This window comes from Mchenga conophoros, linkage group LG7 (assembly GCF_057382185.1).
Source record: "Mchenga conophoros isolate Kocher_MC1m ecotype Shallow Benthic linkage group LG7, M_conophoros_male_GT1.1, whole genome shotgun sequence".
Classification (NCBI taxonomy): Eukaryota; Metazoa; Chordata; class Actinopteri; order Cichliformes; family Cichlidae; genus Mchenga; species Mchenga conophoros.
Window position 1 is genome coordinate 22,967,052 of NC_140532.1, and position 14,382 is coordinate 22,981,433.

The window sequence follows — 14,382 nt, forward strand, 5'->3', positions numbered from 1 at the left end:
CTCAGAGTGTAAACGTGACTGGCCTTAAAGGTTTTTCTTGAGGAGAACAAACCCACATCCCACTGTCAGTCAAGCAGCTGAGCATAGTTTCAGCTGGGCTGCCATCCAAACAGACATGAAACTAGTCTATTTTGGTCTGCCATATGAGCAGTGGTGCTTTTCAGAGACAGGAGGTGGGGATGCAGGAGGGGGATTCTGTGGTGGAGCATGTAATTGCAGAGTGACCAGTTATGGTGGGATGTAATTGCAGACCTCATCAGATATAGCGAAACTGCCAACAAGACAAGGTAAAGGACTTTAAAATAAGGCTCTTGGAAAAAAAAGAAGAGAGAAACACAACAGACCACATAAATAAATGAGGAGCTGGGTTCCAGATGTGGCAGCACAGGGAGGGAGGGGAGGAGAAGTACAAGGGGGAGAAAGAAAGCACGGCAGTTGAAGGAACTGCCATTGCAGCAGAAAGAAATCTCATTTCTGATAGAGTGAAAGGGTGTTTACCTCCTCAGGAACAGTCGCACAAGACGGAATGGGGGGATTGGGGAAGGTGAAAGGATGTTGGGCCCACCCTTATGTTGTTTCTGGACCTTTACCATAAGTACTCATGGGTGTCTGGTTTCACGTCAGCCTTGGAAATGACTACCTTATGGAAAAACTCGGGGCTTTAAAAATGAGGAAGGAAAATGAAAATATAAACGGCGGTCGGCTGGTTCCCATTACAACCGAGACTCAGCTGGTCTGGGTTGCTGCCGCTAGTGTTGCTACGTACTCTTGAGTGAATAATTATTATGTGACTTTATGAAGCGGGTCCCACTACACACGCACTCCCATGCACACAACACAGGCCTGTTATACTTTAGGGTGTTGATAAATATTAGCTTTAGTTGAAATCTGAACATAAACGCCTTATTTCCTCCGAAATCTTACCTCATTTCCTGGCAAAACCAACAGGAGAGTCAAAAGCAGACCGAGAGTCACATTGCCATATGTGAAGGTAATCCTCAGCCAGACACAGTTTAATAGTTTGTAAATATAGTCAATATCACATCAGAGCCATTATTTTAAACTTCCTTAATTTTCTTCTGCAATATGTAGTGAATACTTTTGATGTTATGATGCCATTGCTACATAAGTGCAGGAAATCACATTAATATAAATAAAAAGACAACAATGATCATACTAAAAAAAGAATTCAATGTGACAAAAATTAAACAGTAAGTTAGGAAATATTTAGCTTGGCATCAAGCATACTGATGCATAGGTTGCTGTATTTTTTGATGATGAAGAAGGATTACTGTAAATGTCATAAACAGGATCTCAAACACACGTCCATTTGGTTTGAGAGTGAATATATGTGAATTTCTAGTCCTGGACAGCTTTTATTGAGTTTGTTGAGTTTAAATGACTGGCCAAAGACGGCTTTGTTTGTTTATTGGATTTTTGAGTAGATAAGTCAATATAATATTTCTGGAACAAGCAGTTTACATGCTTCACCAAATACTACAGGTAAACTGTTGAAAATGTCTCATTATATGTCTTATTTGGTGAACACTGTGGATATAGATTAAAACAATATCAAGAAAATGAGCACGCAAAGAGCGCAAACCTCTATCAAGGCAGCTCACTCTCTTGGCAATACTTTTCACTGAACAGTGTTGTGTTTTCTTTATAGTTGTGGGGGGGTTTTGTTCTTTTTAAATATTGCGAAGTTTGTGATGCAGTCAGAAAATGTGTGTCTTTTGTTATTTGCCTTGTTGAAACTCATTTTAAAATACTTCACATAATTTTGAGTACAATCTTTTTGTTTTGTTATTATTTCACTAGCTGGGACCACATCCTTGGTAACGATGGGCGATGACGGATGAGGAAATGTGAACTGGTGCTGCGGTTTGGGTAAGGCCTCAAAGGGGACCGGCGACGGCTCCCGGGCCGGGCAGATCCCCATGTACTAACGAGAAGTGAATGAAGGAAAGGAAGAGAGGAGAAGAGAGGGAAAATGGGGGGGAAGGGTGGGGCATGAAAATGAGAACAGCAGGTATTGGTGAAGGGGGGCCTGAGGCCGGAGGGGGCATGAAGGAGGAGTGGTCCCGCTCCTGAAATTCAGACGGTATCTCCACTTGTATGTGGGAGAGGTCAAAGGTCAAATTTAATATGATTTTTTTAAAAATTCTTATACAGTACTTTCTATATGTTGACAGTACACGGGAATCATAGTTTCTCATTTCTAAGACTTTTTGTCAATTTTTTAACCGATAAATCATCGAAGACCTTGGTTCGATGTAAGGCAAATTATGATGAACTGTTAACATGACCCCACTCTGCACTCTCACTCTGCACCCGTACTTAGTTTTCATTCAAAACTTTTTAAGATATCTTGTTTACAGAGAGAATCCTACCAAAAACCTTGGCGGAGGAAATATAGTTCTGCCAGGCAGCTACATTTTTCTGGTGGCTTGTATGTGCTGACAAAGTTTTATTAAACATTGTTAAGAAATAACAAGGATTAAAAGTTACGTGGAAATACGACTCATTTTCCACAAATTTCAAACTATTCTAGGGAAGCATCGTCCAAAACCCCAGGTTTTGAAATTGGATTGTGGTGTAGATTTCTGGGAACTGGACGAGCAGTGCATCTTCTCTTTGGAGTAGAGGGCCAAATGATTGGTTTTCTTATATGAACTGTCTAATTTCCAATTGCAAGGGCCCCATTAAAAAGCAGCTGCATACCATTATGACTGTTATTCTCATTGGCATAGTGAGATTGTGAGATTATTGCTGAGAAAAAAGCCCCAAAACCAAACCCACAAATCAACCCTCAACCTGTCACCATCCCTCAATTATCAGAATCTAGGGTTTATTCTTTTCCTTATCTGTCATGCAGGAAAAGTGTCCATGTGGATTCCAGCATGGATTTAGCAGCGATTTCCTCAGGCATATAAGCAGACAGATACTGAGAGCAAGAGAGAATAAGTGGAAAGACTGTAAAAACAACTGACAGACGAGGGTTTGAAGGCTCGAGAAGGAATGAAGCACAAATCTCCTTTTCTGTTTATACTCCCATAGCATAAGTTCACATATTAGTCAGACATATCCTGTCATCGGGGAAATAATAAGTTCAGTTCAGTTCAGTTCAGTTCATTTTTATTTCAAACATTTCAAACATGTGCCTTCACAATCATTACAAAATATCATTCCCTTATTTGTTTGAAAAGGAGTAGGCTGAAGTATTTACTTATTTGTCCCTACCCCCTCAAGTTTTACCTCTCTTTCATTTAATTTTTTTTTTGTCTTAAATTAAACAAACAACATATGAAACATATAAACATATGAAGTAAAACAAAACATAACATACATAAATCAAAAACAAGAAATTAGCAAGCCCCACCACAGTATAGTTTCTTTCATATGAAAAATACAGAATGTGTATATTTGCAGATACACAAGTTATGGAAAAACAACAAACCAAAACAAAACAAAAAAACAAAAAAACAACCAAAAAAGAACCGCAACACCATTACCAGCAACATTACCGTCCTGGGTTAACCCCGTTTTCTTCATTCTTATACTTATTTAAAATTAGGTTTTTATATTTTACTTTAAACTGTTTTATGTTTTGACTGTCTTTTATTTCTTCTGTTAGACTGTTCCATAATTTAACTCCTGCAATTGAGATTGACATAGTTCTTAAAGTTGTTCTAGCACTTTGTATTTTTAAATTCCATTTCCCTCTTAAGTTATACCCACCTTCTCTTTCTATGAACAATTTACAGATTTCTTTGGGAAGCAATTTATTTCTGACTTTATACATTATTTGCGCTGTTTTAAGCTTCACCAAGTCTTGGAATTTAATAGCTTGCATTTTGACAAAGAGTGCATTTGTATGGTCCCTGTACCCTACATTATTTATTAATCTAATGGCCCTTTTCTGTATTATAGTTATTGTTTGTGTGTTACTTTTGTATGTGTTTCCCCAGACCTCTACACAGTAGCTCATATATGGCAGTAGTAAAGCACAGTATAAAATGTGCAGTGCTTTCTGATCCAACATATGCTTTGCTTTTCCCAGAACGGCAATGCCCCGTGCCAATTTCCCCCGAACATAAGTAATGTCTGGCTTCCAACAGAGCTTGTGGTCAATGATCACCCCAAGAAATTTTATTTCATTTACTCTTTCTAAATATACATTGTCAACACATATTTCTACTTCGATGTTTTTCTTTTGGTTTCCAAACAACATAAATTTGGTTTTATCGAGATTCAATGATAATTTATTTATATCAAACCACTTCTTTAATATCGTTAATTCCTGTGTGATCATCCCCAAAACCTGTGGCAATTCCCCACCTGCACACAGTATATTTGTGTCATTGGCAAATATTACAAACTTTAAAATCTCCGATACTCTGCAGATATCATTTAAGTACATAATAAACATTTTTGGACCCAGTACTGAACCTTGAGGTACTCCACAAGCTATATCCATCAAATTAGATTTATATTCATTTATTTGTACATATTGTTGCCTATTCCCTACATAGCTTTTTAACCATTCCAAAACCACTCCCCTAAACCCGTACTTTTCCAGTTTTTTTAATAGAATTTCATGATTAACAGTATCAAACGCCTTCTTTAGATCTAAGAAAACTCCGAGCGCATACCTCTTATTATCCATACATTCCGTTATCTTTTCCATTAAATCTATCAGTGCCAAAGCTGTTGATCTGTTGTTTCTGAACCCATACTGACTATCTGTCATTAATTCATATTTTTCCACAAAACTGTCAAATCTTTTTATGAAGAGTTTTTCCAGTATCTTAGAGAACTGGGAGAGTATTGACACTGGTCTATAGTTTGTAAAATGATGTCTTTCACCGGTTTTGTAAATGGGAATAACTTTAGCAACTTTCATTTTTTGTGGAAAAACTCCTTTTTGAAACGACAAGTTGAATATATATTTTAATGGTTTTACGATACCATCAATAACTGTCTTTACCGTTACCATATCAATATCATTCCAGTCTGTACTGGTTTTGTTCTTAAGTCCTCTAACCATGTCATAAATCTCTTTCTCTTCCACTGCTCTTAAAAACATTGAGCTACTATTCCTTTCAATATTTTCACCAGTGTCCCTTTCTATTCCATCAACCTTTATTTCTTCTGCCAGTTTTGGCCCTATGTTTACGAAGAATTCATTAAAGCCATTTACTATCTCCTCCATGTTATTAATACTTCTTGTCCCTTCTATAAAGTACCCAGGGTAATCATTATTCCTTGATTCATTTTTGATTATTCTGTTTAATACATTCCATATATCTCTTGTGTTATCTTTATTGTGTTCTAACCTTTTAATGTAATACTCTCTTTTACAGGATCTCATTATATTAGTTAATTTATTTTTGTAAGTTTTATACTTCATTTCAGTTTCTATTGTTCTCTTTTTTATGAATTCTCGATATAAGGTATTCTTTTTTTTGCTGGCATTTTGTAGTCCTTTTGTCATCCATGGTCTTCCTGCATAGTTGTGTTTCCTATTGATTTCAATTACTGGGCAGTTTTTATCAAGTAATGTGTTAAATGTTCTTAAAAATCCTTCATAAGCTTTATTAACTTCTGTTTGTTCATATACAATATTCCAATCTTGCTTTAAAAGTTCATTTCTAAGACAATTTAAGGTCTTCTCTGTTCTTATTCTTTTGTAAATAATCTTATGTCCATCGTTGTTCACTTTATAATGGCAATTATACGATGCAAAGACTGGTAAATGGTCACTTATATCATTGATTAACAGCCCACTTTTTATCTTTCCTTCTATTATATTTGTAAATATATTATCTAATAGAGTTGCACAATGAGATGTTATTCTGGTCGGTCTTGTTATCAGTGGAAATAAACCTATGCTGTACATGGAATCAATAAATTCTTCTGTACTCTTATTATGATTTGGATTCAATAAGTCAATATTAAAGTCCCCACAAATAAACATTCTTTTCTGATTTATATTTGTAAATAAGTCCTCCATATTATCCTTAAATATCTCAATCTTAGATCCTGGTGTTCTATATATACAACTGACAATTAGGTTTTTCCTTTTTTCTATAATTATTTCCACTGATAAACATTCCATCACTCCATCAATAACAGTTGTCATTCTTCCCATTCTTTTGTACTTTAGGTTTTTATCAATGTAAAGTGCCACCCCACCTCCTTTCTTGTTGATCCTGTCTACATGAAGGAATTCATATCCATTTATTTTAAAGTCTTCTTCTTTTCCAGGAGTTATCCAGGTCTCCGATATGGCTATCACATTGAATGGCTGTTCAAACTGTGTTATGTAGTCTTTGATGGATTGAAAGTTTGCATATAAGCTTCGACTATTAAAGTGAACCATTGTTATACCCTGTTCTACCTTGAATTCCTTTTTAAGTTGCTCATTTGTATAATAATTGCATTCATTTGTCTTATTGTTAAAGAAATTACAATCAGGATCTATGTTGCTGTCATACATCAATGTCTTATTTTCAATATCTATATGAGTTGTTAGTTGAAAATTGTCAGACATCTGCATTGGTTGTGCACTTGGACGGTCCCATCATATTTAGCACTGCTTTGCATTTATCGGTTATATTTTTCTAGTTCCGTCATCTCTTTGATGACTAGAACCTTAGCCTGCTCTGGTGTTCCATTTAACTTAATGAATATTTTACAGTCTGACGTCCAAGTTGACTGTATTTTCTTCTGTTTTCTTAATATTCTTGCTTGTCTTGCAATGTCTGCATTTTTCTTGGTTAGGTGTTCATTTAAATAAACATTTGTACCTTTTAGCTTTCTTCCTTGCTTGAGCAGTTCTTTTTTCTGTTTTCTATTAACAAAACGGATGATAATGGCAGGTATTTGATTTTTTCTCGGAAGAGGATGGCATCCCTCAATATTTTTGAGTCATCCAGTTGAGCGGCTAGAATCAAGACCAAACATTTATTTCTCTAAATGTCTGCAGCGCTGATCTAGCGTGTCTGATGTTGATCGGTTGCCATTTTTCCACGTGGATTCAATGTAATTCATAGAAACTAGATACGATGTTTGACAAAAGTACATTTGCTTCCATGGTACTGACAACTCTTGCGTGCACGATGCACTCAAATATCTTGCATTTGCTCTGGTGCACACTTGGCATTCATCCGTGCAGCCAAATAGGATCAACCATATCCTGTTTATCACTTTCACCCTTATTGAACGGGCTCATTATCCTCTCAGTTTCCCGACTTGCAATCCCGTATGTGCTATCCAAAACTGAGGGGCCTTTATTTATCCCTCCTTCAAGTATTTGTTTTTAGTTCTGTCTGTGATTTTGCTTGGAAAGCCTTCACATCAAATGGTTTGAAACTACTGGCAGTACACTCAAAGCGTGCTATTCCTGGGAAAATACAACATAAAATGGTAATAATGTATTTGTATGATATTTATCTTTTCCAGGTTGTGCAATTAATGTGATTAAATATTTGATTTCCTGTTACATAATTTTCCAAATACAGCTAGAGTCTCTTTTTTGTTGCTTACTAATGATGTGCACTTTTCTTTGAGCCTTTTATTTATGTATTTTTTGAGTTTGTACTTTTCTCAGTCTTACAAATGACCACTCAAGAATTAAATAATCTTCGATTTACTCTTGGATTATATGTTTCTCTTCATCATAGACCTACGTGAGAGTTCAGCAGGTTTTTTATCTTCGTAACAAAACAAGCAGGAGTTCAAACACAAAACCCATACAATCATTTTATTACTTGTGCCTTTTCATTTTGCTTTTCACTCTTTTTTAGGCTCAGATATTCTTCCTCATTTGTTTAATTGTTTGGGAAAATGAAAGAGAAAATAGCTTATGACTATGACTATTTCAGTGTTTCCATCATTTGAGGCAGATCTGTGAGACTCACTGAAACTTTGGTAATTATGTTGCCATCTGTTGGAGTTCTGCTGCAAAAACAAGTGAGCACCAAAATGTTCAATCACGCAGCCATTAATGTTTCACAATTAAAAACAAACCTTGTGTGCAAAGGTGCAAGTGAATCTCTTACATGCTATTTATGGCCAAGCCTTTCTTGTAAAAAAAAAAAAAGACTTGGCTTCTGTGTGCTGAAATAAGTGGTGAACATTTACCTTCACTGGAGCTAAAGAACAACTCTGACTGCAGGTTTGACTGCATTTTATTAAGCAATTCCCCATGCACTGTTTTTTTTTTTCTTGTATCAACATGTATTGTAACATATCCATGCCACTGTGGTGTCATCAGAAATATTTCCAATGAAACTGATGTGTTCACACATTCATCTGTGCAACAGGAGTGTGTATGACTGTGCATTCCATTTTTTCCCCCAATACTTCGCCAAATTATAAACGTGTGCTACATGTTTTCACGACGTGATTGTGCATTCGTCAGTGGGAAATAGTGTTAGATTTCTAATCAGCAACTTACAAAGAGCTCTCTGCCTGTGAGATTCCATCATTCGTAATTTGTGGACAGTATTTATCAGTATTAATAATACAAATATAAACTTCTCCTTATATAATCAACTTCACAGTCACTCAGCGTCCTTCTACACTTGCTTAAAAACCTTTGAAGAACAACACAAGTACCCCATACCCGAGTGTATCTAAAATACATTTTAATCTTGCTGAAACTTGTTTTCACAATATTGTTTACAATATTAATTGGTCTTCATTTTCTGCATCCTCGCTCGGGTCTTCTTTATTGTCTCTAAACAGAAACTGTACAATCATGTTCATGTAAATTGTTCTACATCAAGGCACAAGACAACAGCCGTTGTGGGGGGGGCCTTGGGTATGCTGATCTTTAATGGCGTCCCTCTGGCACACAGGAAAAAAGGATACCCTCGGGAGGGAAGGGAATTATAAGCAATGTAGAAGTATGTATCTTAAATCGGGAGGTGAGGGAGTGGGGAGTGGGTCTGGGGTTGGGTTGGCATGGAAGAAATGTGCTCTGACGAGGTGATAAGCGGAAAAGAATAAAGTGATACCACTGCTGCTTTCATTTTATTTTCCAATGATACGGAAATATAAAAAAGAGGAATGATTAGGACTTTTTTTTCTTTCTTCAGGAGTTCATTTGTTCATGTACATAAAGTAAAGTGCCTTTTTTTTTCTTTTTTTTTTTCTTATTTGCCAAAAGCAAAAGGCTTCACTAACAGGATGAAAATTAGGAGATGTCCCGTGGGGTCTTTTTTTTCCCCCTGTTCCTGGAGGAATGTGAAAGAGTGGATAAAGGGCCAGTTCAGTGTTAATTTTCTGGTCAATTTTGTTTTTCTTGATTTATCTTCTCAGGTTATTTCTGATGTTTTCTCGTCAGGTTCTCAACCCCTGAAAGACAGAAATGAACGAGACAGAAAAAAGAAAAAGGATGTAAATTTAAGCTGGCTGTTTGCGTCCGCGTGTAAGTTGGACAGTCGGAAATTTTTATCAATTTGTGAAATCAAAAATAAAAGAAAATGTTGTTGTAAGTCTGAAATTCTTGAAACCAAAGGAAATCTATAAAGAAAGTCATGATTGAAAAGGTGTTATTCACCATTTCCCAGATGGGAACGCTCACATCTGGATGCTTCTCCTCCGCCTGCCGAAAGCCTTGGCGCCGACATTGGTGGGGACGAAGTTGCTGTTACCCATTCCCCCCGACCGGCTGAGGAAGTCTGCCAGACGGTGAGTCACACAGGTTGCCGTGTTGCAGCCTCGCTTCTGTGCTGTAACGCTGCTTCAGGAGAACAGAAAGGGGCTTAACGAAAAGATTGGGCCACTGCCATCCATACAATAATGTAAGACACAGCTATACACATTAACGCTAACATCAAAGAACTGAAAGTACATCAAGTTTGGATTTACAGCTTAAAAACAGAATGCATCTGAGTGTTTGTCTTACCTTTGGACTCGGTGACAGCTTCAGACAAAAATTTAAAGGCTCTAAAACTCTTATTTAGGCCCATCATTTAAAATGGCCATTGACTGTCTGCATGGGTGGCTACATGTCTGTTTTAGAGTCCTTAAGAATGAAAATGACCTAAGCCTTCCTGGTAGAAAAATACGTTTATTGAACAACAAACATGGTGTCGCATGAGTGGATCATTTATTAACGTTTAGATTAAGTGATCGCTCTCAACTCTTGAGTTTCAGGGGCTTTGAAATGCCATCAAATTACTCCACATACAGTACACAGAGATGGATGTATGAATTGGCTCCTGAATTACACTTGTGAAAATCGTCTGAGATTACAGGGACAAATCATTCTCTGCCAAAAGAAATATGGGGGGGAGAAAAAGAACTGAAAAACTGCAGTTCAAAGTCATAATCTTCATGTCAATCAAGCAGGTAATATCAGCATGCACGTCCCATTCCAGAAAGAAACTGGGATGAGGAGAGGAAGATGACAGAAGAGAAGGACGGGGGAAAGAATGACAAAGGAAGAGGAGATGCGGGAAAAGTAAAAGCGGGTTTAATGGATGAGGAGGAAGGGGTTTAGATGCTTTCAAACGTCTCGCCGTAGCTTGCATAGCTGTCGCTCTCAGGCGCACTGCGCTTCTTGCCGGGCGTTCCTGCTCCCACGTTCGTGCGAGGGAAAGTCTGCAACTTGTGCAGCTCCTGAGACAGTTTACCCAACACACAGGTGCTGAGGTTGGAGCAGCGCTTGGTTAAGGGCCTGTCCATGCTGTCGAGGAGGGGACACACAAAACACATGCATAGAACAGGCTCATAGATACGGGGAAAACATGCGCTCTGTATCTCTTAAGCTTTTTTTCTCTCTTTCCATTCACGCATCATTTCACTCACATGCATTTCTTTCTCATGCCATTGCAGGTATAAACAAAGTAAAAACATCCCAGGTCCTTACAGCATCATGCCACTCCCCCTGCCCTTCCCAACATTCAAAAACTTGTCATCCATCCCCTCATGCATCAGAACCTCCACCCCCACCCCAGTCAGCCTTTTACCCATAGAACAAACAGAAACCAGTTGCTTCCCACTGTCATGCAGCTCCACTTAATTGACATCATGCACACTTATTTGTTTTGTTAAGCATACAATGTTCACATGCCCGGCAGGCTGGTTCAAAATAGTAGTCTATCCACGCAAGTCAAAATCAAATGCATCCATGCGGGGGCAGGCTCATGACAGAGAATCGGGTTTTGTTTTTTGGGCTTTTTTTGGAGTCACATGTTAAAACTAAGATGTTATTCTTTGATCTGCCGAGAAGTACATACCTCCTGGCCTGACTGAACCCAAGTGGGGAACTAAAGAAATGTATTTCCAGCACATTAAAGTAAAAACAGGATTTGTTTCCCAATAACATCCCTAAAAAATAGCTTTTTTTAATTTTACCTTTTTATTTAGTCCAAAACCAGTTTCACTTTCCAGTTTCTCATTAGTCAAATCCTTGGCTGGTGGTTTCTGTGCAGGGTGGAAATGTTAAACTAATTTTCAAAGGTTAAACTAAATAAGATTCATCTGTACCTGTTTCCCTCAGTTGCCTGCTGCTCCAGCTCCTCTGCCGTCATCTGCACAAACTCCTTCACAATGGCGTTGAGTAACCTTCGCGCTTCGTAGTCCGTGAGCGTGACTCGGTCTGACATGGACTCTAAACCCGGTCTGTGGTTAGAAGTGGAGTGGGGGGGAATTTAGGGGTCAGAGTGGTTGAGGGGAGGGAAACGGCAATGAGATCAGCATTAATGGAAATGCTCCGCTAGGGTTACACCTGCAGTGAAAAAGGAGGGGTGGTGGGTTGAGTGGGGATGTTGGGGTGGGGTAAGGGACTGGTGGGGACTGGGGGGGTAACAGAGACGTCACCACCTCCGTGAGGAATGACGTCTGAGTCGGAGGGCCCCTGGCCAAAGCTGGGGGAAACAATCTGCAGAAAGTGCCCCTTGTGAGAAAGAAGCTGATGTATAACCAGCTTTAGAGTTATTACAAAATCAATAGCTTCATTGGAAAGGGGGGGCAGGAGGGGGAACTTGAGTGGGGACTCAAATTAATATATATATCTCTCTCTATATATAGAAAGATATATGCATATATAGAGATAAAAACTGAATTACATTTGTTGTGTTTCCTGTGCTTTTAATTTAAGTACAACTTTATCCACTTATATTGGAAGTATTACAAGCAATACATATATTTAAATAATATATGTATTTCATTTAAAGCTACCATAGATTAAGACTAAACAGAACAACTACAATGTTCTTTTCTGCATACACACATTTATTTAACCTATGTTGTTACTATGGCGTTACTATACAACTTTCACATCTTACTCTATTTCTCCTGTTTAATAAAAAACATTTTATGTTTAAGTAAAAAAAAAAATTTAACCTGCAGAGTCCAAGTTCCAACATACTGTTTTTGCATAAACCCTGCCCATCTTTTCTACTGGTTGTTTGCGGTAAGTCTGTTGAGCTGCAGAGAAAAAGCAACTTAACAGTGAGAAGGGTAAAAGGCAATTTCCGTGTGTCTCACCTGGCAGGCGCGGCTTGTGAGCAGTACATCTGGCAAATGACCAGGGCGTACGCAACGAGGAAAGCAGAGATCTTCAACATAACCATGGTCCCCTACACGGCAAGAAAAAAAAAACAAAAAACTCCACATCAGCTTCTTGTGCTTCCATTCACACTCACACACCACTGATACAAGAGCTCAAATCTCCTAAAAGTATAGCTACAAACCAGCATGCAACTAGAAACTGCCCTTGTCTAGTCTTCTTGTGTTGTCAGGAAGAAGGTGCAAAAAGTGTCATTCCCTGTGAGGCGAGCTTTAGTTCGCCTTACATCTGAGCTTACTGCTCTCAGCTCTTGTCCCCTGCTGAACAATGCTCCCCTGGCTCACACGCGCCTCCAAAACGGACCGTTCCTCCAGAATATCCAGCTGAGAGCAAAGAACAGGTAGTTCTCTCATGTCGTATGCTGCTGCTCCTGGTGTGTGTCATGCCTGTGTGGAGTGTATGCATGTGTGTGTGTGTGTGTGTGTGTGTGTGTGTGTGTGTGTGTGTGTGTGTGTGTAATGGTAGGAAGGGGTCCTACATTGTGCGATGTATGTATCACTTGCTAATGCTGGAGGAGGAGAAGTGAAGGGGGGGGGGACTCCATGCTTGCCAGCTCCCTTGGGGACCAGTGCATTAGTGTAATGAGCTGCCAGCTCTCTCTCACTCACACACACACACACACACACACACACACACACACACACACACACACACACACACACACACACACACTACCTTAAAACAACACACACTCACTCAACCCTGATTTCTCCTGCCCATTTTCCTCTGTCACTTGCTCTTCTTTACTTAAGCTTCTTCTCATTTTCGAGTGCCTGCCTTCTCATTCACGCTTTCCTTCTGTTGAAGCAGCGCACTGGACCTTCACAAAATGAGCAGGGGTAACCCGGTGGCCACACTCCATGCCCATAACCACCACTGTCACATCACCGTCTTACATAATGACTCTGGCTGCACATTGCATCTGACCCACACACACACACACACACACATGCCACCACCCTATAAGTAACAATTTCAGTCTAGTTGTAAAACTTCTAACACAACATCAAAAGTTGTCACTTACCTTCAGCGATAATCACCCAGCAAAATAAAAAATAAATATATATCTCTATGAAGCTCTATGCAAACCACAATAAAGTTGACTTTCTCTCAACTTAGTGAACAACTCTTGATTCTGTTGCGTGCAGTGCCAACGCACCAGCCTATATACCCCACCACTTGGATTTGTGCATTGACTGTGTAGGTGTTTAATTATCTGATGCCAGCCAATCGCATTGCTCTGATGCTAAAGCGAGCCAATGGGATTCCTCCTCTCAGTCCTGGCTCACTAATAAGAGATATGGCTTTGCGTTTACGTCATTCCTCAGTCACTAAGTGCTCCATTCACAAAATCCACCAGTCATTTGGACCATTTGCTATCCCCAATTTGCATTGATGTCATTAATTAAATAGGAGGCAAAGCAAACTGGTGTCCGTGGAGAAGCAACACCAGCAATAAATATTTTAAGAACTTTCAAAAAAATGTTACAATTCATGCTATATCCCAAATGCCAAATCAATAAGCCCCCCCACATTCCCCCACAACTCCACCCAACCGTGTAAGCACTTGCAGGCGGGGCCATCTGCTGGGGATGGATGTATACTACAGTGATGCACTCTTAGGTTCTTCATTCATAATGCTGCTCAGATAACACCAGCTTCAGCACTACACCCAGCCCAGTGTAGACTATCTACAGTCAGCTTATGTAATCGAATCATCTTCTTATTGATTTGATTTGAGGCCATATCATCTGCTTCGCTAGAACTTATAGAGTCATGGCACTTTGCATATC

General features: G+C 38.9%; 1 protein-coding gene across 4 annotated transcripts; it reads right to left on the reverse strand.

Annotated features, from left to right (window-relative positions):
* Window positions 1-8,637: 8,637 nt before the first annotated feature.
* LOC146570120 (calcitonin gene-related peptide 1) lies at window positions 8,638-13,746 on the reverse strand. 4 transcript variants are annotated; one of them, XM_085282951.1, is made up of 5 exons: window positions 13,614-13,746; window positions 12,508-12,599; window positions 11,506-11,640; window positions 9,572-9,754; window positions 8,638-9,366 (listed from the first exon to the last, which is right to left on the reverse strand). In XM_085282951.1, exons 2-4 carry the CDS (start codon window positions 12,591-12,593, stop codon window positions 9,592-9,594), a joined length of 384 nt encoding a protein of 127 aa, XP_085139077.1. In that variant the 5' UTR covers window positions 12,594-12,599; window positions 13,614-13,746; the 3' UTR covers window positions 8,638-9,366; window positions 9,572-9,591. The 4 variants fall into 4 exon arrangements, with proteins under 4 accessions (XP_085139077.1, XP_085139078.1, XP_085139075.1 ...); XM_085282952.1 differs by having other exon boundaries at window positions 9,572-9,751; window positions 13,614-13,745; XM_085282949.1 differs by lacking the exons at window positions 8,638-9,366; window positions 9,572-9,754 and adding an exon at window positions 9,761-10,702.
* Between the last annotated feature and the right edge of the window lie 636 nt (window positions 13,747-14,382).

Bases quoted from the DNA above. Each gene is read 5' to 3' on its own strand.
- LOC146570120 (XM_085282949.1), bottom strand. From the start codon at position 12,593: ATGGTTATGTTGAAGATCTCTGCTTTCCTCGTTGCGTACGCCCTGGTC. The intron at 11,641-12,507 runs GTGAGACACACG...TTCTAACCACAG, and splicing joins TCACAAGCCGCGCCTGCCAG to ACCGGGTTTAGAGTCCATGT. The intron at 10,703-11,505 runs GTACAGATGAAT...CCTCCTCGACAG, and splicing joins CAGGCAACTGAGGGAAACAG to CATGGACAGGCCCTTAACCA.